The sequence below is a fragment of the Populus nigra genome, chromosome 5 (genome assembly GCF_951802175.1).
Source record: "Populus nigra chromosome 5, ddPopNigr1.1, whole genome shotgun sequence".
In the NCBI taxonomy this organism is placed as follows: Eukaryota; Viridiplantae; Streptophyta; class Magnoliopsida; order Malpighiales; family Salicaceae; genus Populus; species Populus nigra.
The window spans coordinates 19,564,916-19,591,699 of NC_084856.1; the positions used below are offsets into that span (position 1 = coordinate 19,564,916).

At 35.6% G+C, this 26,784-nt stretch overlaps 4 protein-coding genes across 6 annotated transcripts; all 4 read right to left on the minus strand.

Annotated features, from left to right (window-relative positions):
* Nucleotides 1-217: 217 nt before the first annotated feature.
* On the minus strand, nucleotides 218-2,893 carry LOC133693606 (pentatricopeptide repeat-containing protein At2g13420, mitochondrial-like). 2 transcript variants are annotated; one of them, XM_062114849.1, is made up of 2 exons: nucleotides 1,149-2,893; nucleotides 218-765 (listed from the first exon to the last, which is right to left on the minus strand). In XM_062114849.1, the coding sequence occupies exon 1, from the start codon at nucleotides 2,840-2,842 to the stop codon at nucleotides 1,196-1,198; it is 1,647 nt and encodes a 548-aa protein (XP_061970833.1). In that variant the 5' UTR covers nucleotides 2,843-2,893; the 3' UTR covers nucleotides 218-765; nucleotides 1,149-1,195. The 2 variants fall into 2 exon arrangements, with proteins under 2 accessions (XP_061970833.1, XP_061970834.1); XM_062114850.1 differs by having other exon boundaries at nucleotides 218-825.
* Nucleotides 2,894-3,552: 659 nt separating this feature from the next.
* Nucleotides 3,553-13,497, minus strand: LOC133693268 (protein CHROMATIN REMODELING 24). The gene is made up of 22 exons (XM_062114451.1): nucleotides 13,294-13,497; nucleotides 13,088-13,204; nucleotides 11,954-12,975; nucleotides 11,731-11,861; nucleotides 11,568-11,622; nucleotides 11,024-11,152; nucleotides 10,763-10,870; nucleotides 10,594-10,649; nucleotides 10,427-10,517; nucleotides 9,297-9,431; nucleotides 9,135-9,212; nucleotides 8,437-8,652; nucleotides 8,280-8,351; nucleotides 7,383-7,463; nucleotides 7,149-7,267; nucleotides 6,512-6,623; nucleotides 5,980-6,048; nucleotides 5,784-5,878; nucleotides 5,228-5,356; nucleotides 4,636-4,701; nucleotides 4,405-4,537; nucleotides 3,553-4,035 (listed from the first exon to the last, which is right to left on the minus strand). Exons 1-22 carry the CDS (start codon nucleotides 13,409-13,411, stop codon nucleotides 3,871-3,873), a joined length of 3,297 nt encoding a protein of 1,098 aa, XP_061970435.1. The 5' UTR covers nucleotides 13,412-13,497; the 3' UTR covers nucleotides 3,553-3,870.
* A 2,825-nt stretch (nucleotides 13,498-16,322) lies between these two features.
* On the minus strand, nucleotides 16,323-16,844 carry LOC133694858 (uncharacterized). Its single transcript, XM_062116555.1, has one exon. The coding sequence runs from the start codon at nucleotides 16,842-16,844 to the stop codon at nucleotides 16,323-16,325; it is 522 nt and encodes a 173-aa protein (XP_061972539.1).
* A 1,067-nt stretch (nucleotides 16,845-17,911) lies between these two features.
* Nucleotides 17,912-25,668, minus strand: LOC133693110 (uncharacterized). 2 transcript variants are annotated; one of them, XM_062114231.1, is made up of 13 exons: nucleotides 25,419-25,668; nucleotides 25,083-25,240; nucleotides 24,857-24,948; nucleotides 24,018-24,131; nucleotides 23,069-23,399; nucleotides 22,369-22,548; nucleotides 21,636-21,716; nucleotides 20,869-21,087; nucleotides 20,549-20,691; nucleotides 19,945-20,111; nucleotides 19,302-19,519; nucleotides 19,044-19,136; nucleotides 17,912-18,700 (listed from the first exon to the last, which is right to left on the minus strand). In XM_062114231.1, the coding sequence occupies exons 1-13, from the start codon at nucleotides 25,618-25,620 to the stop codon at nucleotides 18,506-18,508; spliced, it is 2,193 nt and encodes a 730-aa protein (XP_061970215.1). In that variant the 5' UTR covers nucleotides 25,621-25,668; the 3' UTR covers nucleotides 17,912-18,505. The 2 variants fall into 2 exon arrangements, with proteins under 2 accessions (XP_061970215.1, XP_061970216.1); XM_062114232.1 differs by lacking the exon at nucleotides 25,419-25,668 and having other exon boundaries at nucleotides 25,087-25,226.
* Nucleotides 25,669-26,784: the final 1,116 nt, after the last annotated feature.

A 26,784-nucleotide genomic window follows, 5' to 3' on the forward strand; every position in this document is an offset into this window, starting at 1 on the left:
TTCGTGGGATTGCTTCTTCAACTTCAAACATCCTCTCTAGATAGGCTCTTTTGTTCTTCAAACTCGGGCTCCTATTTAGCATGCCTGCTGTTCTTGCCATTGCTCTTGCTCGATATCAGTAGCATGCTATCAAACATCAAGTGACCAAAAGGAAAATTGGAGGTATTTTCTCATTATGTCAAAACTCTTTCCTTTACATAGATGTAAAGATCAATCATTGCGAATCAGAATAAAACCTATCAACAGGAGTAAATATTTGTAGCAAAACAAAGACAGGATGAAAGTACAAGTATATATTAATATTTCCTGCAACAGCATACAGCCTAACTACCACGAACTATTCAAACTATCACATCTTTTCATGATACTGGTTGAGGTTGTTGAACTAAGATGCACCTTCAATGCAAATCATGTGCGCTCCTATGTGGCGCTTTTGCAGTAGTTAATCATATCACAGCATTTTCTTAGCTCAGGTGACTCCCCGGCCAGATTTGCTAGCTTTGTTGCCTTTGATAGTCATCTTCTAGAAATCAACCAGAACTTATCTTGCAAATCCTGTCTCGTTCATATATGCTAAGATTTTTTTCTCGGGACTTGTCTGGTGGCACGCACCTTGCCATGCCATTTCTGTCTTCATGGACATTACCAATTGGCTAATGGCGAGGCTTAAGCTCTGAGGCTTTGAAAACCGATGCAGTAAGCAGCCTGGAGAAACGTATGCCAAGCACTCCTTCCATTTTTCAAGCTCAAATCGAGAAACCAATTCTGTCCATAAGCAGGGTAAATCAGTAAGAGAACCACGGGGATGGAAACGGTGATACAATTCTGCAACAGCAGGAGAGAGGGAAAGGAATTTTCTCAAGAAATCATAGGCCAGAAAAGGATTAAAAAAACATATCCATTAGTTCAGCAGGATCAATTGACATAAACTGATTAAAAAACAATGCCAATGGCTAACATTACATGTTTTTCATCAATGAGTGATACTAAATAAATATGGTAACAACACCAACCATGTATAAAAATGTTGTGCTGCAAATCAATCACCATTCTAAAACCAAACTATTCAGATTCATATGACTCAGCATAACTCAACTAGTACTCTTATAATAAACTTAAAAAAGAAGTCAGTAGTTAAAATAGAGTACCTCTAGAAGTAAATGATTAAAGTCTGTCATGGTGCGGAAATAGCACATCATCTCCTGTATGGCTTTAACTGATAATTTTGAAACTCTGAACCGAATGTTATTGACTCTTCATCAAGCTTCTTCTTCAACCTTCTCCAAGTTCTCAACATATCAGACTGTATTAAACCCTTGTACAGTGTCTCGAAAGTAACCTTTTGGGGAAGCAATCCCTTTTCTATCATCTCAACAAAAAACTTACAAGCCTCCCTCCACTTTTCTTTCTCACATAACCCATGAATCAACATTGTATATGAATCTAAATCTGGCCCTAAACCACTAGATTTTAAATCCTCCCATATCTCGTTCACAATATCCAATCGATTCAACATCATAAACATCCTCAACAATATATTATATGAATGCAAACCCAAAGACCCCAAACCATCCTCCCTCATCTTCCTATACAATTTCAACGCACTCTCTGCGTCCTTCCTTCCCATATACTCCTTAAAGAAACAATTATAAGTAACCGCAGTAGGACTAACACCATTCCTCACCATCTCACCAAGCAACTCCTCCGCATCCTCAATCCTCCCACACGAACAAAGACACTTAACCACCGAAGTATAAGTCACCACACTCGGACAAATCCCCTTCTCCTTCATCAACTTCAACTTATCAAGCGTCAATTCAGGCTTATGCGCCCGACTATACACATGAAGAACAATAGAAAAACTTGTGACATCGGGTTCAATCCCTCTCTCACGCATTTCATCAAACAAATTCTCTGCCAATCTTATCGTCCTCTCAAACCTACTCTCCGGGTGCAGACTTGCCCTCCTACAAATCCCATTTAACAAAACATTATATGTAACAACAGTAGCCTCAATCCCTCTCTCACCCATTTCCTTCAAAAACCTCTCGGCCATATCAATTCTACCAATCTTACACCACCCATATATCAAAACTGTATACATTTTGACATTAGGACTAAACCTATGCTTCCTTTTATTAAAAATCTCAACACCCACTTTCACATACCCATATTTACACAAAGTATCAAGCAGGAAACAAAAATGGGTCTCATTCACAGGCTCAGAAACAAAACTTTCCATATCATCAAAAGCACGAATTGCCTGACGAGTGAGTCCCGCTGCAACCAATCTCCTAATGAGAACAAAGAAAGTTTCTGAAGTGGGTTTTACGTTACGTTGGTCCATTTCAACTATAAGTTGCCAGCAGACATCAAATTGTCGTACTTTGGCGAGAATGTCGATCATAAGATTGTAAGTGACAGTGGTTGCAGCTGAACTGTCGGCTGAGGTAGTAGAAGTGCCGGTCGAGGTGGGTGGAGTGTCGGTTGAGGTGGGAGGGAGGGAGAGGGAGTGGTGGAAAAGGGAAAGGGCGATTTTGGAGTTATGGCGGAGGCGGAGGAGGGTTTGGTGGAGGAGGGAAGGGGTGAGAGAAATTCCGGGTAATTGAAGAGATGATTCCATGGCATGGAATGGGTTGTGATGGTGGAGGAGGATTTGGGAGAGTAAATCGGCGTCGTTTGAAGGTTGGAGGGTAGGGAGAAGGGTATCGTTTCGAGGAGAGAAAGCATCGTTATCTGAAGAGAAGTTATGATTTTGGATGGAGGAGAAGAGGCGGAGAGAGAGGAGAAAAGTGGAGGAGGTGAGTAGGGTTGGTTGGTGGTAGAGTAATCTAATTGCCATGTTTCTTTGATTTATGCAGTGTATTTTGGAGGACTGAGGTAGAGAGGGAGGGAGGGAGGTACAGGGAATGAAAAATTTGGTGTCACTACTTATCTAACTTTTTTAATTAAATATTAGTTAATTATAATTTAGTCTTTGTAGTTTAGTAAAAATAATTAATTAGTCTTTGTGGTTTCACAAATTGTTATTTAGTCCCTGTGTTTATACATTTATTTATAAATTAATCTTCATTCATTTCATTTTAGTTTTTGATTTAATTTGATTTTTTTTATTTCAAAAAATGTAAAAGGTAAAAAAAAAAAGTTATTAGGATGAAAATAAAAGTATTTTTTGAAATAAAATTATTTTTAATTAAACATGTTCATAATCAAATTATGATTCGAATATTTTTAATATTATAGCAGCCAATTAATTTGCTTTAATATTATACTTTTATTTTTCTTTTCCTATGTAAAATTGTAAATATCAGTAATCTATATGTCCAATTTTTGTTTTTCAACCTGAGTGTCCATACAACACCTTGATCACATTATCAAGATTAAAAAAATATACAGATTTAGATTACAAGCTTACAAACAAATATATCATGGAGAACATGCAAGATTATAGCAGATATACTAAATATATATTTAAATTTATAATTAATTTCAAATCAAATATGCATGTTAATAAAAAAAAAATATATGTTTGAATTAAAAATAAGATGAGTATTTACTTATCGAAGTTTTTATAATATAATCAAACTGAAATTTTCATCAATCTCTTCAGATGTTCTATAAACATTAATATCAACGCTTCTTTGGGCACCATTGTTATCTTAAAATAACATGCAAGGCCCCAAACAGAATTTATATCGTAATTTGACATGGATTAATTACACTTGATTCAATATACAGCAAGCAGAAAGTACGTGCCCCAGCCCAGAAAGCATTGTATGTTGAAGATATATATATGGCCATTCTCAGTAGAGCCAACAAAATTATATTCTTTCAACTCTCGTTGCCTCCATTTGCTTCAGTAAAAATGATCTATACATTCAATCGTCTTTCAAATTCCCCAGTTAAATCATCCAGACTGATGATCCCTTTTCTCTCTGTTGCTTTCTCCATTCTTAGGTTGTTGAGCTCTGAATTTAATTCGCCAATCTGCTTTTGTAGTTTCGCTCCTTGGTCTGGTAACCTTGAAATGGTAACCTGTAAACAGAAAAGCAGAACTGAGAAAAGAAGAAGCGATTAAAAAGCTTCTACTTTAATTCAGGCACGACCAGCTTGAAATGGTTCCTTAAAAGTAACATAAAATGAAGATGGCATGGAGGGTTGAATCCATTTAACACGAACAAATAATGTATTCAATAATTTGGGCTATTGAATCAGCGTTAGAATAAAACCCGACTGCTCCCAAGCAAGGAAAAATAAAACGAAAGGTCAAGCCAATACCAGCCTTCAATTTTATTTACTCAATATGTTTTGGATGGCAATTCTCGACCTTCAATGTTTGTAATTCGAGCAGTTACTATGAAGCAATAGTTTTATCTGCCTTTTCACATGTCATTTAAATCATACCTTATTTCCAAGTATTTGTGACAGCCGATTGATTCTCTCTTTGATTTCAGATTCTGTCAATTTACCCACACTATCTGGGGAAGAGCTTTTCTTCTTCAGATTTACATCCTTGGGATTGAAAGCATGCACAGCCCTGTCAATTATTAGAAACTAAATAACATGCACTAAATAGCTTTAAAAGAATATGATGGTTTATTTTTTAAAATAAATAATCAAATGTAAAGATCATACCCATCAACATCACGTTCAAGTGAATAACTTGATGATGAATTTCCCACCATTGTGGATACCTTTTTCCTGAAGCCACAAATAGAGTACCAAACCACACCAGATTTAAAAGGTATGGAATGAGGATAGTGATTAGTATGCTTTGCACGAATAAAGCTTTCAAATACAAATACTACCTTATACTCCTGTGGTTTGAATGCGTGATTTACAATTAAGGGTAAAAAGAGTAAACGTTTTATGCTATTTTTGGACTAATAATTTGAACCAAGTAGTTATACTAACAGTGGAATTCAGGATACCAATTTTATAGCAAAGAAAATGGCAGGCCTTTTATCACAATGCACAAACCAGCTGGTAGCTCCATAATTTGAACTAATGAATTGTTTGGAGTAGAATCAAAGGAGAATTCATGCAAACCAAGAGGGGTTTAGAATTCACGTAATTTTATTCCATTTTACCTTAGCTCAAAATATGCAAGAACAGTATGCAAAGAAGCACACATACAAAAACAAGGAACTGCGTGTTTATAAAAAGAAAAAAATAGAGGTATCATTGTTTTGCACCCAAAAGCAGAAAAAACGGAGCAGAGTTTCACCTTATCTCATCTTCTTCTTTTTGTGCAACTTGTACAGTTGCTGTCTTTGAGAATAATAGGCTGTGGTGACTTACTCCTGCTATACCTTGAGTCTCTAAGAATTTTATGTGGGATTCCAGAAATTCATCCCTACAGAAACAAAAACACAAATTAAGAGATAAGATGGCATGGAATTCATATAGAAATTCATTGGAATTTAATAATTCTTAACCAAACAATTCCACAAAACTTGCATTTTTTTACATGGATCATAGATGCATAATCATAATGGATGAAAGGTGCTGGACTGCTAATTATCTTGGATCCAGGCCAAGGAATTGCTAACTTCTACTCTTTAAGAGACAAAAAAAGGCTTGTGCAAAAACACATTTTTAGGAATTTGAAAAAACACGACTAATAGTAATGGTTTTCTTGGTGAGAGGAAGATCAAAGATGAGAGATACCCAAAACTGAAGATCCTACAAAAGCAAATATTAATTAAACACAGTCCAACTTTGCTAATTAGAGAGAAAAATAAGTAGGCAGAAATGAAGTTGCCACTAATAGGCCTCAGTACATTTTGTGCTGGCTGTCATGCTCTTCATGTAACTGTTGCTGTGTGAGGGAAATATCAAACCCCTGCTTTGGGAGACTGAATAGCTCCCGAAGATCCTGAAAAAATCAATTTAACTTTAAAAGACAACATCACATATGCTTAAAAAAGATGCCAGGAATTTATCCCAGTAAATCAACAAATAAAACCTCACACGTACCTGCTGGCTAAAGTATCGAATTTGTTCTTTGTTTTCAGTTGCTGTTCTAAATAATCCCCCCTTGAATATCTACAACAGAAATTTTTAGGAGTCAACTTCATCCATTGTACTAATGTTTCAATTTTAAAGATTCATGATTCAACCCATGCATCTAACTAACATCCAAAGTAAACACTTATTATGGATACAGAGGACAGTTGGAAAGAAACCATACAGAGTTGGCTTAGCAGAATAAAAAAAATTTCTACAAATAAATTGTAATCTGCAACAGAGGAACATTTAAATTTTTTTCAGGCTTTTCCTACTAAATAAACCCTTCCCCAACGCAATGTGTCAAGACAAATTACATGCAATATAGTTTTTCAACCACTTGAAGAAATGTATTGAAACCTGGTGAACTGACTCAGAAACAGCTCTAAAATCTTTAAATACCATGACAACAATAACAATATTTGCAATTCAAAAACAGCTACTACATCTCATGTACATACCATATGACAACCATAAATAATAAGGGAGATGAGCATTGAACCTGCTTCCTATAAATTTTTTCTTCAACAGTTCCACAAGTCATTAGTCTGTATACAACAACATCCTTCATTTGCCCAATTCGATATGCACGATCAACACTCTGGTTATCCGTGCTACAAAGAGAGATATATTAATTGACCGACGAATTACACCAAGAAAATTCTTAACATAGCCTGACAGGGACAGAAAAAACTCAGGCAGCAAGAAAGGGACAGCTCTTTAATAGAAAATGATAGAAAAGTACGTGAAACATCAGAAACACGTTGAAGTTGAAAAGTTCTTTGGTTAGTTTAGAGGCCAAAGTTTAGTATGTACAAGTGCAACCATCGTGCCATTTCTGGATGTCACAAACATTTTAACATATTTTTCAACATGCAAAATTCATAAACTCCATAAGCTGCCAATAAAAATGATAGATAAAAGAAAAATAAATGTAATCCATGTAGTGGACATTTTACGTCAAAGATAAAGACACTTATTGATGTTTGCAAAAGTTAAAGATATATCCTAAAATATCTGAATTTTTTGGCAAATCCATTTGTAATCACTAGCAAATTTGCCTATCCTAGATCTTATGACGTAGTCAGTTCATGTTTGCTGAATCTGAGTGAATGAAAGAAATAAACTTAAAGAAGCACCTAGGATTCCAAGCAGGATCAACCACAATCACACGGTCTGCTTTTGTAAGTGTAAGACCAAGACCACCAACTTGAGATGTTAGGAGAAATATAGGAGCACCATTGCCTTCTTGGAAGTCCTGAAAAGTTATTTATTTATTTTTATTTTTTGGGTTCAGGAAAACAAAGATTTTGAATAAATATTTCACATGCAATAACTAAAGTCTAATGGTTTTGACTTTTTAGAAAACTTACACTAACAATTTTTGCTCTGTCAGTAGCTTTTGTTGTACCATCTATGCGTATGAACTCATAACCATTGCACACCAGGGATTCCTATCACAGCAAAAAGATAAGCCATGTATCACCTTCTGCCAAAGCCTAAACATTAAAGAAGAAAAGATACAAAAACTAACAAAATCCTTGAATTTAATATATAAATACTCTAGAAATCAGACTTTTGAATAGGCCAGGAATTACTTTAAACATAAGTATCCATCTAGCTACAAGGACAGAAAAATATAAATAGATGATTCAAATAAAATATAATGCAAGAAAGCAACAACGATGCATATCCAAGGCAAAAACAAATCACATGTCCATGTATCCAAAAGATATTTTCATGCATAATTAATGATGATGGAGTTTCACAACTTTGATTTAGATATGTTAGGTTCATTTAGCCAGAACAATCACAGAAACAATTTACCACGTTCCCCTACAATACTAAATTGAATTAATTCATCAGCTTGCATGTTACATGTGGGCTTAAATTTACTTTCCAAACTAGAAAATACTTCAACAAACACAATTAGAAGAAAACATGTAATATTACACACTGAGTGTAATTGCAGTTTCCAACGGATGGCACATAAACAATAAGAAATGAGCAATTGACAGAAAAGCCAAATTCCTAGGTAAGCACACCATGAAAACTTTTCGTAACTTTTGATATCTGCTGATCTTCTCGAATTAATAATATATGCTAATGAAGATGTTGTTACTAAATTGTCTGACACCAAGGACACACCCCACTTATTTACTTGCTTACACCTTAAGTTTTTTCTCATCCAATCAGCTACATTTGTGAAAAATCAGAAAATTAACCAATCCATATTGCATTCTCAGCAACAAAGATTCATGGTTACAAACCTGGATGAGATTAAGCATCTTGCGAGTTTGAGAGAATATAAGAACATTGTGCCCTTCTGGAATTAAATTATCCTGTGGAAGATCAGCATATGCATTAAGCATGAATGATCAAATACAAAATCAAAAGCATCAATAGTAATACTGAGACATATCTAACCAGAAGTGACAATATAAAAGAGATCTTGCAAGAGATGTTGTCATGCTTCTCTTGAAAGTCAGTGTCAGTTCTGTCAGCAACATCAGCTAGATGCATTGCCAATTTCTCTGCTACAGCTGCATCTTCTGGATTTAGCATTGACTCCATTCCCTCCAACAAATCCTCAGCTGCTCTTTTTGTCAAGAGAAGTGGGTGATCACATATTTTCTTCAGAATCTGCTCCAGGGAAAAAGCTATTTGATTACGGAAGGGCAACCAAAATATCAAAGTGACACAGAATAGTATAATTCTTCAACAAGATTCAAACTATTCATTAAAACTTCCTAATTGATTCGCTACCAAAAATCTTACAAATATGAACCAAGAACAAAAAACAATGGACAGACCCAATAGAATCAAAGAAACAGTAATTGAGGATAAAATTCAGAGCTTCTCAGAGTATGAAAATAAAAAATTTCCACTTTAATGCAGGAGAAAATAAAAAAAATTTAATCAGTCAAGCTGCAGTTCAACTCAACTACAAATTGTTCAAGAGAACTAGAGTTAATATGTATACACTCCCTTGATCTAAACCAACAAAGTATACACACCTATGATTGTTAACAATAATAAGAATTAAGCGCCACCTTTCTACTGAAAATCATTGTCTTTTTGCACATCTCAAACAAACATAATCAAAAAAGTTGAAGAGTAAAAACCGTTAAGGCAGCCAATGGCGAGCCATCGAAAGCTGAAAGAACAATCTCACTCCGCAGAAAGGCTTCATATAGTTGCCGCTGCACAAACATGCGAAACAATTGCATGATTAATTGGATGCATGATATATGGACACAAACCCAGGCATGTGCAGCAAACCACACCTGACAAGCAGTTAGTCTGAGCCACACAATGATCTCATTCTTTCGGGAAAGTTTAGCAGTTGTAGCATCATCTTCCTTGAATACTTCATTCTTCATACGGCGCAAAAAGTAAGGTTGAATGCGTTCTCTCAATTCCTGTAAAGTAAACAATATGACTGACTATTTCTGGATTTTAGATAATCAGTAATCTTTCATAAGGAAATGAGGAACCAAGTTTGTTGCAAAGTACGAAACCCAATGGTCAGCTTAGTAACTAAAATGGAATAAATAAATGTTAATACAAATCCATTTAGTTTGATATCTTAGGATCATTAAAACTTATGTCACCAAATGAACATAAAGAACATTACAGCAGTTCAAGATAAAGACATTTCTTGAAAAAAGTATCAGTTAAAAAATATTAGAGAAACAAGATTCAGAAGGCTGCAGTCTCATCATTGATGTACCTTGGCAAAACCTTTGTGCATTACTTTTGGAATCTTATAAAACCTATTCATCAGACAACATTTTGAAGATCTTTAGGTCTAAGGAATCCATAAAAGCAAACATGGATAACCCTTCAATGTTAATTTTTCAGTATCATGTCAATTTCAACACTTCCAGATATTTTATTCTGCAATAAAAAACAGTACAGACATATAGTAAATTTCATCAATAAGTAATGCAATCACAACTTGTGTTATGTATTATTTCAATGCTCATTTGAAAGGAGCAAAATCAAAGGCCAATATAGAAATGTTGCCTTCATGAGTAAACAAGGAGGCAACTTAACACTTCCCTCCCTCTAAAGAACTCTACCAAACATAAGTAGAGAAGGAGAAAAGTTACCCTACTAACAAACACATCCTGAATACTAGAATGAGAGTCAAAGCCTAAGAAACCAGTGCAAAAATAAGAACCTCTAGAGTAGGAAACATGGTTCATTACAGGCCTAACTGTACTTTTCTAAATTGGATCAACAGAAACATATATTCACACTTCTACAGTTTTCCATTTTAGCCATACCAGAAGAATATAGCAAAAATGGCACAGCCACAACAATTCATATGCAACACCATAATGTCAAAGAAAAATGAAAGAAAATAATCAGGATGCAGAAAGCACAATCCAGTACATCCCACAAAATACACCTTTGCAACCGTTGAACCAATACGCTTCTCCCTATCAGAAGCATTTTTTTCATTTCCACGAAGTATGGGATGCTCATATGTTTCCTTAAACCTGAAAAAACGATATTTGATGCCATAGGTGAGCATGAACTTATTGAAGCAGTCTGAAGCATTAAGAGAATAATTACCATTTGTTGTCACCAAGTAGACCAGGACAACAGAAGTTGAACAAGGCCCACAATTCCTGTTTCAAGTATTTCAAGTAACAGGACTAAAGTGTTAAGTATCCACATTTTTCTGTCACGTGTTAGTTTATAGAAAGAGCAGGAAAAAAAGTATGAATCCTAAAGATAATACCTTAAGATTGTTTTGAATGGGAGTGCCACTAATGACAATACAATGAGCACTTGGTATCTCTAGCAAACTTTTAGCCCTCTGAGTACTAGGATTTTTTATGAGATGTCCCTGGAGAAACATAGCACAATTTAACAACCTCTTTAAAGTTGAAACCTCAAAGAAAAATAAAAAGATTCCTAGTATCCAATTGATGCCTGCATGATTCCGATATGTAAAAACATCAGGTATAATACAAACCAAACTTGGAACTTCAGAGTTTACCTCATCAAGAATCATATAGTCCCATATGTAACTATCCTCGCTTTCATCATCGATAAAGTAATGGTCCCCTCGTAAGGATTTTGAGTTGTTCCGCACAATATCATATGTTGTAAGGAGAATTCCTTTGTCCTGAAATGAAAAGATGAATCCAGACAAAAATAAAATGTTAAATTTTGCCATGATAATCAACAATAACAGGAAACCCCGCCAAAAATTGCATTAAGATTTCTCTTGAAAAACAAGGTTATGGTAGATGCATATAAGAGATTGAAGAGAAGTAAATATGATTCAAACTTTCAAGAAACCAAATGAATCAGTTCAGCCCTAAAACTGGACAGAACTCATGTCTGAATTAGTCAGTGCCATATTTCAACTTAAACACAGCAGAATTTAGCTTGCTTCAAGTCCACAAGTCAGATTAAAACAAAACATAGTTGTGTTCTTTCCTCTTATTTAGCAGCAGGTATCAAATATTAACTGTCTGGATGTTACGGGTTACACTTGGAAGTACAAAAAATATAAACAATGAGAGCACATGTAAAACCTGAAGTATATATTGCAGCTCATAGTCCCGAGCTTTTAAAGATGTCCCAAAATATCTACATGTAAGTGCAAAAGCTGATTAGTATTCATTAACAGACCTCTTTTCTTCAATGGTAAAAGAGAAACATTTGAACTTTCAAAAGACTTGAGTCAAACAGCCTCACTCTCTAGTCTTCGCAGAAAGCCCCACAACAGACAGTTCTTTAATCCAATGGGAGAGCAGTGTTTTAGGGGCCACAACCAATGCCCTCTTAATCAGTTTGGAATGGAAGAGACCTGCTAGAAAGCTGCAAATCTGCAGAACAAAATAAATAAAAGTTAATACATATAGCAGTGGAGTATTAACATGGTAACTATCTTCATAAATTATTGCACACACTTCCTTACCTGCATTGTTTTCCCCAAGCCCATGTCATCTCCTAAGATTCCACCCTTGCCCTGACAATGCAAAGACCAGAGCCATCTTAAACCTTCACGCTGATGAGGATACAGCATTTTTGCAATTGTACCGGATAATTTGTATGTAGATTTTGGTCCAGGCAATGTAATGCAACTATCATCCTCTGAATCTGCTTGATTGTCCAACACATCAGTCACACTAGATTCATCAGATAATAAATTGTACTTAGTAATGGCAGCAGGTCTCCCAACTTTCTTGACCACCTTTTTGCTGGTCAAAACCTCACAGTCATCTTCCTTGTCCTCTGATTCATCTCGAAGACTAAGCAAAGAAGACCGTCCTACAGACCTCAATTTCTCATGGAACCTTGTGGGTTCTTTTTTCTTCACTTTTAGAGCAACTTTATTAGTTTTCTCCACCCTAGTGGCATAGTCATCACGGTCAGACACAATCTGCACATCGCCTTCCTCTTCCACAACATTGGACGCAAAAGATTTTCCCACAGGGACTAACTTTTCATCCACCCTTCCATATTCGTTCTTCTTTAGCCCTTTACAAGTGTCATTGCACTTACTATCAACCTCATCAGCAAAAGACTCGCTCAGCAAATGACCATCTTCATACGCATCCACAAAATTCTTATTCACATTCGATGAGGAATCAGATGGGCCAGAAGATGAAGAAAACGAAGACCCAGCACTCGCATATTCAACCACATCAACTTTCTTAACCACGTTACCATTTTCAGGCATTCTCCTTTTCTCAATCGACAAAAGATCAAGCCTTGAGGTCAAATCATTAAGAATATCTTTTATCTCATTAATCCCCCTATTATTGTCACAATCACCAACATTTTTGGACGGTATGGGCGAATCAAAATCAGCAATATCATCAAAACTAGAATCAGTTTTCACTTCTTCTCTACTCTCACCGTCCCCATTATCTCCAAAAGAGACTTTGCAAAGTCTCCGTCTTCCTTCGATCTTAACCTTCGTAGGCTTCTCCTCTTCTGGAAAAAATCAATTTCCCCACATCATAAACCAAAACTTTTTTTAGGGTTTTGCTGATCAACTAAAAATAAGATAATTAGGGCAATCAAGATAGGGATTTAGGGATATTACCAGGAGAAGAATCAAAATCAGTGATTCCACAGAAATTAGGGATGTTATCATCCTCTGCTTCAGCTTTGCAAAAACGACGTCGTCCATTGAATACACTCTCTTCTTCCTCGTCCTCCTCTGTACACCAAACAAATCAATTCAAGATTTCAAAACCCGATAAATCAAAACTTGTAAAATTAAAACAAAAAAGAGTTGAAGAGAGAGACCTGCGGGTGTTGCTGACTGTGGTTGTTTGGGAGGAGCGGAGAGGTCTTGGAGGAGGCGGTGGTGGCGGTGGTTCAGACTAACTGGTTTTTTGTTGGTGCTTTTTGAAAAATCCGCCATTTTTAGTTTAGAGAGAGAAAGGAGCGGAAGTGGAAGAGGGAGAAAAAGGAGGGTGTCTTTTTAGAAGTGGAAGGAGGAGAACTTTATTTGTATAAAGGACGGAAGGAAGGAAAGAAGGAAGAGAGAAAGAAAAGAATCCGTTGGGTTTAAAATAAATTTAATTAAATTTGAATTGGTTTTCCCGCTTAGGTTGGGATTTTTTAAGATTTAATATTCTTGCTTCTTAGGGCTTTGGAAAACAAAACACTTCTGCATAAAACCTGGAATCAATTATTCTTGTTTTTTGCTTTTAAAAAAATTTAATATTTTTTTATTAATTTTAAATTAATATATTTTTAATGTTTTTAAATCATTTTGATATGTTGATATTAAAAATAATTTTAAAAAAATAAAAAAAATCATTGACATACATTTTAACACGAAAAATTATTTAAAAAGCAGTCATAACCACACTATCAAACAAGCTGCACTAATTTAATTTTGATATTTTTTTCTTTGACATTTAAATGTATTATTATTTTTAAATTAATTTATACTTTAATCAGAGATTAGATTTTATTTTTAAATGATTTTAGAAAAATGAGTTTATATATCATTTAAAACTAAGTTTTGTTTTGAATAATTTTAAGAATCCAATTTATCGGTATTAGTTAAAATATTCAAATTCAAAAAATCAAAGAAAAAGACCAATTTCCTTGACTATCTAAAATATTTATTTTAAAGAGAATTTGATATTTTATGTTATTTAAACATTAGACAAAAGATCCAATCATAAAAATAAATCATCCAATGAATCAAAAGAAGAAATAAAAACTTTGAAAAATAAATAAATATTGTTTTTTATAAATAACTGGACACTAAAATTAGTTCGTTTTATGTTACAATACCAGGATATATAAGATAATTTATTTTTAAAAATGGTAATATTATATAATATTGTGATTCGGGTACTTTTTAAAATGTTTTTTTATATATAAAAAATTAATGTCTTTTAAAATATATTTTAATGTTGTTTTATTAAATTTAGATGATTTAATGTTTTTATTTACATGGAAAGCCAAGTCCCGGAGAAAAAAACGAAGAGATTTGCATCGACGAGAGCATTTACATCCAAGGACGATGTTGTTTCATTAGCAGAGAAGTATTCTAACCCTCACTTGCACTTCAAGTCTATATGCTTAGATGCTCGTCAAATGTTGGGTTTGCTTTGATTCCTTACTGTTGGAACCAAGGTCTTACACAGCTAGAGCTGTGAAGATGGTTATTCATGAAGGATGAAAGTTGTTTCCTTAAGGGCTTGTTTGGAATTATATTATTGGTTGTAATTTAAAGTGTTTTTAGCTTTGATTCTGATTGAAAATGCAATTTCAACCATGTTTTTTTAAATTTTATTTTATATTTTTACTAAAAATTATTATTATTATATTTTTAGATCATTTTAATATGATGATCTTAAAAATTATTTTTAACTAATAAAAAAACATCATTTTGATGTTTTTCTAAGCGAAAAGCATTTTAAACTGCATCCCCTATTATAATTCTAAACAGGCTTAAAATGTATTAAAATAATATTTTTTTTATTTTAAAAAAATTATTTTTGAGATCAGCACATCAAAACAGTTTAAAAACATTAAAAAATTAGCAATTCTATTTTTAATTTGAAAAAATATGATTTCAATCGTATTCCCAGATGGATTATTAGTCTTGAAGCTATTGATGTATATAAAAAGGTTGTCGTAGGGTTATAGAGAAACTTGAGCTCTATAAAAAGAGTAACTTGAGAAGATATATATTTTCTAAATCAAGGGTTAACCTATATAAATTTTTAATTTGGATTAATACAAACCTACGATGTTGTTATAATGTTATTATAATAAAAAAATGAATCGTGTTTTTCACTTATCTGATTTAGGCTAAGATCTAGATCAGCGGGTTATTGAAGTTGACTCACATGTTTATAGGTTGAGTTTTATATATCAAAAAATTATCTTAATTTAATAGTTTAAATGAAAGTTTTTTGAATTTAAAGCTTATATATATTTATATTATTTTATATTTAATTTTTTTAGAGTAAGTAAAAATAATGAAATTTGAATATTATATCTAAGGAAATATCCATGATCTCAATCAAAGAGAAGATTAGGGATGCGGTTGTTCATGGTCTGCTATCTATTGATTACATAGGCCTTGAAACCGACTCTTTTCTTTAATTATCAGCCTATCTTGAGTTTGGATCCTGTCCTATGCCGTAAGAAACCAAAAACACAATAAAATTATATAATCTCAAATCAGATCTTTTGAAGGCATAATTAAAGAGTAAAAAAACATGAAAGAAGCTATACACAATGTATGTCTACGAAAACGTACGGATTTCTAGAACTAATCATCAGACAGAGGGAAGAGTCTTTTGGTAGCCAACCCATGCACATGTCTTGTTCAACAGCTTGACAAGACATGCAAGAAGTTCTAGCTTCAAATGCCAGATAGTGAACATGGGATTGTTTTGGTCTTAAGATATTATAACTGGACGTGAAACATGGACAAATTGTATTAATTGAAAATTGTATTAACATTACTTAATTATTCACAGTTTAAAAACCAGAATATAAAATAGCAAAACGCAGAAAGATTTACATGTATTTGAGTTTTTCTGACAGGAAATCAATAGATGAAGTGAGCAAGAGAAGCAATGCCTACACCTAGAAAATCAGTGGATGAAAAAGAAAATGCCCTAGTAATTAATCTGGGAAGCAGCAAAACTCTCGAAACAATCTCAAGATAATTATAATGAAAGATGGATGAGTAAATTGCCTATATTGCATCCATGATCAAGAGAGAGACTGAATTGAGAAGGTTTCATCAATATCCCATGCCAAAGATAAGATCAATCCACCTGAGCTCAATGAATTGATCAAGATGCCATGGATGAGGTCAATGGCAATTCACTCTCATGTGATCTAAAAGACATGTTGTTGATTGAATTGCTAGAGGATAAATTCCTCTTTATTGCAGTATTTCCATTGCCACCACTATCATTTTGCTCTACCGTTATCGTGGGCCCTTCAAACTCATCCTGCGTCCCATCTCCCTGAGTTTCCATGTTACCAGACTGGCCATTAGTTGCTGCATTTCCTGTCGTATTAAAAACATTTGCACGAGCACGACCACCTCCTCCACCACCGCCACCAGAACCAATAGCAACCCGAAATCCAAAGAATCGCGAAAGAAACCGATAGATGCATGTAAGAAACCAAAAAAGCCAAGGCAGGCAAACCAGGGCTATACCCGCAACAGGAAGCCAAGCCCTAGATGGATCTGAAGGGAGGACAAGATACAAAAGCAATAAGCTGCCTCCAGCAGCTACAGTAATAAACATGAAGAAAGAGATGAACCATATCAATAAGCGCCCGGAAGTGGGGTCTTCTACAGGCATTTGTGTGTTGAAACTTGACGGACAGGAAGATCAAATGATTAGTATTTCCTCTTTATCCTCGTCCATTTTTGTTCATTGGGATGTTGGTGTATGTGTGATCACTAAGAGAATATGGTTTTGATTTTGCGGGGATAAGGAAGAATTCATGACAGATGATGACGATGAAGAACACTGATGTTTCTTCTTGTTAATTGCACGCATAGCGAGGATGTTTCGTCTGATTTTTCACAGGGTGGACATATTCAAAATTGACACCAAAGACAGGGAGACGAGAGAGTGAAAATCGGGTAGGACTTGTTGTTACATGAGAGCACGCTTGTGAATTCCCAAAATTTGTGCTACTTACAAGATGAAATGGCTCGTTAATTTTTTTACTTGATAGCATTTCTATTTTTAGCCATCTTTTCTTTTTCTTTTTTCTTTTTTTAATCTTTTTTGAGGTGATAGGAACACACCTTGAACTCAAGATCTTCTTCCCCTTTGCCTGCTCCATAAATGAAGTATGATCGACAACGATTGGAGGCAATCCAAATTTCCATTCTCAACCATCATGTTCACCTAACACCACCAACAATATGCTCCGTCACCTCATATTATTCCCAGCCTTCCCTCTCACCTGCACAAAAACTTCAGCTAACATGTCTATCCTATTTCCTCGACATTTTGTATGAAATTTTTGTAAAATCTATTTGTTTGCAAATCATTTTCCAAGTAACAAGACAATCCCAGACTCCCAAGTCCGACTTGAACCAAACAGAGATAGCACTCTGGGTTTCACTTCTCCATCGACCTTTCGATACATCACCTGCGCATTAAAGCGACTCAAAAACATACCTTGGAATACCTTAGGGCTTCTTTTTGTCATGCGATGTTTTGTTTCATTTGTATTAGCATCTTTTCACCTCTATTTCTTGCAGTACAGGGCATAACTGAATAGTTGTGATTCACATGGTCCACTTTTCAAATATGCTGCCAGCAGACTGTAGAGGGACTATGCAATCTACTCAGACGGTTACCTTCACTCGTCCCTGTCAATGGTTCAATGTCCAAATTCATAGGAAAAAGGGTTCATGAGAGTGAGAGCTCCCAATTCAGAGGAACCTCCACGATGAAAATAAAGAAATAAATACAGACTAATTACATGGGGTATGATTAATTTATAACAAAACAAATCTAGCCTGCTAAGATGACAACACTGTGAATAAGGAAAACTTATATGATGAATATTCTGTTAGAAAGTTATTTCCACGCACAGCTTATGAGAGTAACTCATAAAAGTGAACTTCGGTACAAGACTTCACTCTGTAATAGCCAATGGAAGCAGGACAACTGTCACTGGATTTTGACAACATCAGCGACGGGGAGAAGCGAGTTATCACAGGTCCTGCCACCAAACAACTTCATCAAAATTGCCACTGCATCATTCTGAAGGCCTCCATTAAGAGTAAGACCCGGTCTTTAGCCAACTGTTGTTGAACTACTCTAAAAAAATGGCAGTGTTATATATGGCAGAACTGACTGGCAGAGAATATAAGCACTGAACCACTGATTAATCAGAAACACATCACAAGGTTATTGATTTTGGTGAAGGGACACTGGACTCGTGATTGGTTTCTGTCATGACAGAAGTCAGCATCTTGTGTCTCCTCTGTTCAAACACATCACAAGGTTATTGTTTTTGGTGAAGGGGCACTGGACTCACGATCGGTTTCTGTCATGACAGAAGTCAGCATCTCGTGTCTTCTCTGTGCCTGAGCTTTCCTTCGGCTGGTTTCAATGATGATGAGAAGAGCAGTAATGTCAGCAGGGCTCACGCCACCCACTCTACTTGCTTGACCAATGGTTTGTGGCCTGACCTGAAAATTACATTTGACCAGAACCATATTTTTAAAGAATTTTAAAAAAAAAAAAATTATGTCTATCAGTGGGAATATATAGGACAATTTAAAACAAGAGCGTCATCTCAATTCTCACTCTCATAGGAACAAGTACAACCAAAAGGATATCATTGTAACTTGTTATTATTCACAAACACTTAAATTTGAACTTGGCATTGAAATGGCAAAGTGTACGGAATACCAAATGCACAGCAAAAAGTTAACAGGACAGTAAAAAATAGCTCCCTCACACCATAACTTTAGTTTGAGTGAATACAGAAAATTCTGTGAGACGTCCACAGGCATTATTTATGCTACAAACCTTGGAGAGTTTCTCACGAGCTTCAAGAGACAAAGTTATCATTGCATGGTAATCCAAATCCTCAGGAAGTGGTCTATTTTGTTGATGGGCCATCTACAAGTAGAATAAGCACTTGATTTATATGACAAGATATAAGAAACATGCGAAGATGAAGTAATTAGCACACACCAAATGTATATAGACATGCTAAATAATTTAAAAGTGAGAAAAAAAAATTTATTCCCTCTTTAATCCTACAAGAGAACAGTGATTACTTACCTGTTGGAGTTGAATTTGCTGGCGCATAATGAAGCCCTCGTACTTGACATCAATCTCTACACACTCTTTCTCTGCTCTGGATAATTGTTCATTCCCAAAACCATGCTCATCAAAAACTTCATATTGCACATGTGGTTTCTTTAGAAGACTCTCCAGTGTTGAAGAGTCCCTCACGGGCTGTCCGGACACACGGGTAATGTCAGCAGCCAAATCTCCTCCTGAAAGTAATATTGGAAACAGCAGTCAACTTGGATCCTCATACAACCCTGTGTTTCCTCTCTGTCTTCGATTAGTTTTGGATCCCCAAATTTGAACAAGAGAACAGCAGTAATCCCAAAATCCCCGTGGTGTAGATTCTTGTCCACTGTTATTAAAGATTGATTTGGAGCAATAATATTGCAATCTAGTGGATTAATAATTATTCAATATAGGCACAAAAATGCATTTGGCCAGAAACAAATAAAGGTCATGTATCTTGCTCCCATTTCTCCATAGTGGTTGCTTCTCTGTCTCCATCTACCACCCGCTCTTTTATCCGAGAGAGCATTTTCAAGGTTAATATCAATTAACAGGACATTTAGGAAATTCATGAATATGTATGATTTATATTTCTATTTCACAATTAAAATATTTGTCTACAAACCTGAAATCCTGACTGTTTTCAACCGCTTTTTCTCTTCCAAGATTCGAGTTTGCTTATCCTGGTATAATTTCCACCGTCTATCATCTATCAACCCAATTTCACGCCCCAAAGGTGTTAGACGACTATCAGCATTATCAGATCGAAGAAGCAATCGGTGTTCTGAACGGCTAAGAGGAGGGAGAAAAATTAATACATTATTTTTGGTATAACAAAAGGACAACAATGCATATTTGAAATTAATTTGCAGTTCATAGATAGAAGACCATATTTACAAATTAAACAGTCAAGACCATCACTTTTATTTCATTGATTACATAGAAAAACAACTATATCTTGAACGTTAAGCATGGGTACAGGAAGTGGGCTTTTGGAAGGAGATAGCCTGGTGTCAAATAGTACTAAAACCATCTCTACTTTTCATCTTTGTGCACGAGACAACATGATCTGATAATTACACCATGGTTGAGAAATACTTACCAAATTAGCTTTTCAGAGACATGAGCATTTCATATCATAGTATACTACCAAAGATAAGCGTCAAGCAACATTAAAGGAATGATTGTATGAAATTGAATAATTAGTCTCCAGACCAGAGGCAATCTACCTTGTCAACATTCGGTAAGGCTCTCGAAGGTCCTTAGTGACCAGATCATCAATCAACGTCCCTATGTAACTGCTTTCCCTCTCGAGAACAATGAGGGGCTTACCATCTGAATGTCTTGCAGCATTAATACCAGAAATAATTCCCTACAGAAAGCAAAAGGAAAAAAAAATCAAAACCCTCATATAACTATTCACCCAAGGAAAAAAACAATGTTGCATTTTATGCCAGGAACAATAAAAAATATACTACCAACAAGTGACAAGAAATAAATAACATCAGCAATACACAGACAGAAGCTGACTTTATTGATAGATGATAACCTGCGCTGCAGCCTCTTCATACCCTGTTGTCCCATTAATCTGACCAGAGAAGAAAAGACCATCAATTTTCTTCGTCATTAGAGACCTAGAGCATTGATATGCAGGCAGGAAATCATACTCCACAGCATATGCAGGCCTCAGCATTGAACAGTTTTCAAGTCCAGGCAAAGTTCTCAAGAGTGGTAACTGCAGTCTTTCTGGTAAACCAGTTGAGAACCCCTGTAAGCAAGTAAATAGTCAATTGATGTCAAAATGGTAAAATAAGTATCATTATGAGCGAAATGCAAAACAATACCCTGTGGATTTGGCCACATGAACTCCAGTGATAAATGTTTATTTCTTTTGCACACAAGGATCAATGTAGTTTGCTCTGTTCGCAGGAGCCTTAGTTTCCATAATTTGGTAATAAGGTGGCAAACTGAACTAGATGTTTAACATTTATACAATCTTGTGACTTAAGTAATGGTGTTAAGGCCCTTATAATAGAGTACACCAAATTATACTAAGGCGCAAGATAACAAACTTCATCACCAAAGTTCAGGTTGAAACCACAAGGGAAATTTTTGCATCTTCCCCTGAATGTTGCATTTTCAGCATCATGTTAATCCAGAAGCTCGGCAGGTCACAAAATGACATTAGAGAATGCAGACACAATTTGCAATTACTTGATTGCAAAAAGTGTCCAAATGTTAAATCCTTCTCAATCACAAAGAAACAACTGTTTATCAAAGTAATAGTACAGAAGAACAGAGTTGATAGGTACAGACCTGCACGTACAGCTCAGGCACACTTCTACCCTCAGGTTCAAGAAAAATCTGATGGGACTCTTTATCTTGAAATCTTACAATCTGGGGGGAAGATAATAGACATGCATATTGCATTAGGAACTTAAATCAAATTCGCAGATGCTTAAACTATACTCCAAAATGAAGTGAAGTAAAAAAAAAATTACTTTCCAAAACCAATCCCCTTACCAACAAACCATCTTAAATAATATTAAAATAATCTATGAGAACAGAGAAAAAGTTTAGCTGCAATTATTAAAACCTCAAAGAAGGAAATGTGTTCATGTACTCTCCTGCACTAAATTAATGTAAGAAGGCATGTGAATTTGAATGGGGGGAGGGTGGGGTCATATACACAAAACTGTTGACGACGAACTGGTGCCACTCATTGTCTACAGGATCTCCTTTTTTGCCCCCCTTTCCACACCACGGTGGGTGGGGGACACACCTAGGAATGAGAATATGCAGGGCATTTAAGATTATTTAAAATGACAGAGGACAGGAAATTATTTATCTTGATTTATTTTATACAATGAGGACAGTCGTTTGTGTCCAGAAACTGTACAGATTTTAAAATCAAGCTCCTGTAAGTTCTGTAAAATATATGCACACATCTTAAGAGCTAAGATAGGGACAACCCCTTCTCCTTTTCTATAGAAAAAGAATGACACATAGAGCAACCGTATAGAAGGATACATTAGCTGCAGATGTATACCTTATCTTCGATGGAAGGGCAGTATCGAGGACCCTTTGCTTCAACCCATCCTCCATAAGTGGGAGTTTCATGCAAGTTCTCCTTAATAAGCTGATGGGTAATTTTTGTTGTGCGTGTTAGGTAGCAACACATTTGTTCCCTTTCAATTTGTACATCTGGATCAAAACTAAACCAATGTACCTGTCAATCATTAACTTACAATCAGAACATGATTTTAAACACTTGATAACCACATAGGAGGCATAATATAATCATTTTCCAAACAAGGTTTTGATTCCACAGGGCCCATTATATTTAGATAAAAGTTCTGTTTCAGGTAGAGGAAGTCTGTGTCAAAGAGGGAGACATGAACCCTATACAACATAAAAAACCTGCCAATCAGTTTACTGCATGCAAAATTAGCAAATTCACTAGCACCTCTGTAAGTGCTGTATCATGAATGTAATTGAGGTGGCAGTGAGCATTGCATACATACAAATCAAAGTTTGATAAATAGACAATGTGGGAATCAATGGCAGGATGCTGGTAATAAATGAAACATCTTCACCAGTCACCACACATATCCATGTACATTTTCTTAAAAAGACAACCTATGCAATTGTAATCTGTTTTCTAAACCAAATTTTGAGGCGTAATTTGCAATCTCGAATTATGCTGAATGCAATCTACAGAACCTACACATAAGATTAGATGGAAGGACCTCTTTGTCTCCAGGCTGGGGTTCTAATCCAGTAAAATCTACTGTACGAATATCCACACGTGCAGGGGTTCCAGTTTTTAACCGATCAGTTTCAAAACCAAGGCATTGCAAGTTCTCAGTCAGTCCCTCTGAAGCTGATTCCCCAGCTCTTCCAGCAGGCATAGAAGTTCTACCAACCCAAATTTTACCACTCATGAAAGTTCCGGTTGTAAGAACAACTGACGGAGCATAGAAATTCATCCCAAAAAAAGTGCGAACACCTTCCACATTGTCATTCTTTCCTAATAATATATCTATCGCCATTGCCTCTCTGATAGAAAGGTTTGGAGTGCTGAAATGGAAGCAAATCGCTCAGATCAGTAGATAGATGCTGAGGCATCCAAAAATTCAGTTATTTGCAAGAGTGCTGAAAAATAAACCCATAATTGAAAAAATTGAAAAATGCAGATCTGTAGTGAAAAAAAATTTGGATTCAAAGGCACAAAGGTATTCGTACATCTTAATTGAAAGTTATTATTACTACGAGACCCTCCATCACACTCATTATAGAGTGACAAATGTAATGAGATAAATTTCGTATTTTATTTTCAGCAATTACTATAAAAAATTGAAAGTATTAGTATACTCCCATAGTAGCTGAATCATTGGATTGAAAAAAATTTCAAGAATCCATGGCTATTATGTATTGCCTGCTATGGCCTGCTTCTGTGACATTGCAATCATGAACATGATTGTAAGAGTTATTTTGACCATGGTTTGGTCAAAGCCTATTTATGGAAGTATGAAATAAAGACCATGATAACTTCTGTGCATTGATAGAAAATTGGATGTGGTTTTCCAGCATTGCAATTTCAGCAACATGAGGTTGAATAAGTTTTGTATAGGCACATTTGAGCTATTAAATGCAAGCACACATAGCTAATAAGAAAAGCTAAGTCTGTTAAGTCACCTCTCCACTATTTTTTTCATTTCCATAGCATACTCCCTTTTGTCAGTTTGTGCACGCAAAGCTCGAACAGCAGGACCCCTCGACGTGTTGAGCACACGCTTTTGTAAATAGCACCTGAAGCATGTTACCAAAAAACAGATATTTAACACTAAGGCAGTTCACTTTAAACAAATTGATGAAGGACTTTTGAGAATAAGCATAACCTAAGGGAAAAAAGCAAGCAATACATCAAAATGATGAAAATAATAACCTGTGTTAACCTGAGACTCATAATTCATTTTTCCTGATATGGTGCCTGTCATTTTCTTACTTGGCTCATTGAAATATCTTTGTTCACTTCTTGACCTTTTCATGCTAACAAAACAATGTTTCCCCAACCAACTACCCTTCCCAGTGCCTAAATTCAGTTTCATCCTTGATTAAGGGGCACAGTCACTTATCTGCAGAACTTAAAAAGACTAATCAAGAGATGCAATTCTGAAAAGTTTGTAAGAAGGAGAGGTGGTTGGTTTCTACCCTGACCAAGGAATCTAGAATGACCTGGCACTGCGATATAGGACTCAGCATGAAAGAAACCAAATATAGCCGCCAATTCACCAATAGGGTTCCCCCACCGTAATCCCCTCCTAGCATCCCATCAAGTCCCGCTAATATGTAGGTTGTCCTTCCCTAAAAGTTATATGAGATCTCAAAGCCCATGATTCCATTTCCCTAATCCTATAGAGCTAAATTTCTCTAAACAGTGAGTCACGCCATCAACAAGAAAGAATAACACTTGCAGAGTTGCGCACAATCTGGCAAGTAGCTCTCAAGTAAACATACTAATTTTTATGCATTACCGATCAGCGACCTTCCCAATTTCACCACCAAGAGCATCTACTTCATGAACTAGTTGTGATTTCGCCGGCCCACCTACTGCTGGATTGCAAGGCTGAGAAAGAAAAAAGAGAATAATAAAAAAAAAAACTCTTCTTTTCAAGATTCTTTCAGTTACATTTGACTAAAAACTAACGAGATTATGTAAGGCATTCAATAACAGGGGTTGCACAAGTTAAAAGGAAAAACCTGCCATGCTATTCGATCAATATTTAGCGTTAGAAGAAGCGTTTTCGCCCCTAAACGAGCAGAAGCAAGCGCTGCTTCACAGCCAGCATGCCCTCCTCCAACCACAATCACATCATATTTTTCATCACTGATCACTCCACCACCATCACTACAGCTCTCTGCAAACAAAACAAAACAAAAAAGAAACCATGTGCCTTTGCATTCAATTCACAAGAAATGAAGCTTAAAACCTTCAAACTAACACATACATTTCACCCATAACAAGTTCAAACTTTGTAAACAAAACTTTTTAGGATTATTTGGTAAGGTAAATGGAAAATTGAGTTATTCCAGAACCTGTGGAAGCGGGAGTGGTGGCCGAAACTGAGAAGCGGCGGGAGGAGGAGGTGGTGGTGGAGGAGCAAAGAGGGAAGAAAGCAGCGGGGGTGTGGCGGCGGCGGGGGAAGGAGATGGAAAGGTGTTTGGGTGTGAAGAGAAGGGGAGAGAAATGGAAGTGGTGGCGGGCGAGGCGGGAGAGATGGAGAGTGAGAGTTGCCATTTTTTGGGGGTTCAATTTGTGGTGTTGTGGAAAAATATAAAGATTAGGGAGAGTTGAAGAAAGAAGTGGGGGAGGAGTTCGGTCCAAGCCAAAAGGTCAAAACAAGAAGATTTATTTTGCAATTTGGTCCTTGTTTTATTTTATTGCTCACACTCAAATACTTATACTCTTACAGTTTGTAGCAGGACACAAACAAGGAAGTAGTTTCCGAACCTGGTTATGATTTTGACAAAGAAAAAGGTTGTTTCATTTAATTAAGAAGATTAAGTTTCTTGTTTTACGCTAAATTGTTCTTGTATATCAACATGAACTCACTTCTGGCTTCTAGATTTTATTTCCCTTCTGGTACTGTATCTCTGCTGATGTTTTCCCGAACAGGGTCAGGACTCAGGAGGTTTGATTATTAGCTCGAGATTGGTGTTCTTTCTCAGAAAAGAAAACGAGAAGAGTGAATGCATGTTTCTGAATTAGAAAATCATCAGAAGGGCATGCAGACTTCTCTCTACTTCTCCAGCGAGAGTGCTTTAGTTGCTTATACATTTTATTGCACAAAAAATATTGCCCAATGATTTGCTTTCAGTCTTGAAAGGCAACTGGAAAATTGCATCTTTTTATATATATATATATATATATATATATATATATATATATAAAAAAAAAACTGGAAGATTGCGTGTTTGAGTTCATTGTCGTCTACAAGGCTTTTACGATTGCTGGAAAAGTTAAGCTGTGAGTTTTTCTTTCCAGGCTTCAACGAGGTGAAAAAATTTATTGAAACAATGAATGCCAGCGGATATGCCTCCTCCCTTTAGATGACTTGTCTTCATGCTCCAAAAACATGGACGTTTTCATCAATTTTACCATCAGAAGGTTACTGCAACAACTTCATGCAAGAATATTGCAGGCTATGACTCCAATTCCGAGAAACATAATTATTTTTTTTGCTGGAAATTTTTTTTTAAAAAGTGAAATTCAAGAAAGTAAATTATTTTATGATGTTTTGTAGTGTAATAGAAAATAAATTGGAAAACACTTTCCAGTATTTGGTTATATTATGAAAAATGAGCTGGAAAATAACTTATTAATGTTTTATTTTTCTCAAATTTATTAAAATAATAAGGAACAAATCTTACAAATTAAAAAGTTGAATGAGAATGAAATTGA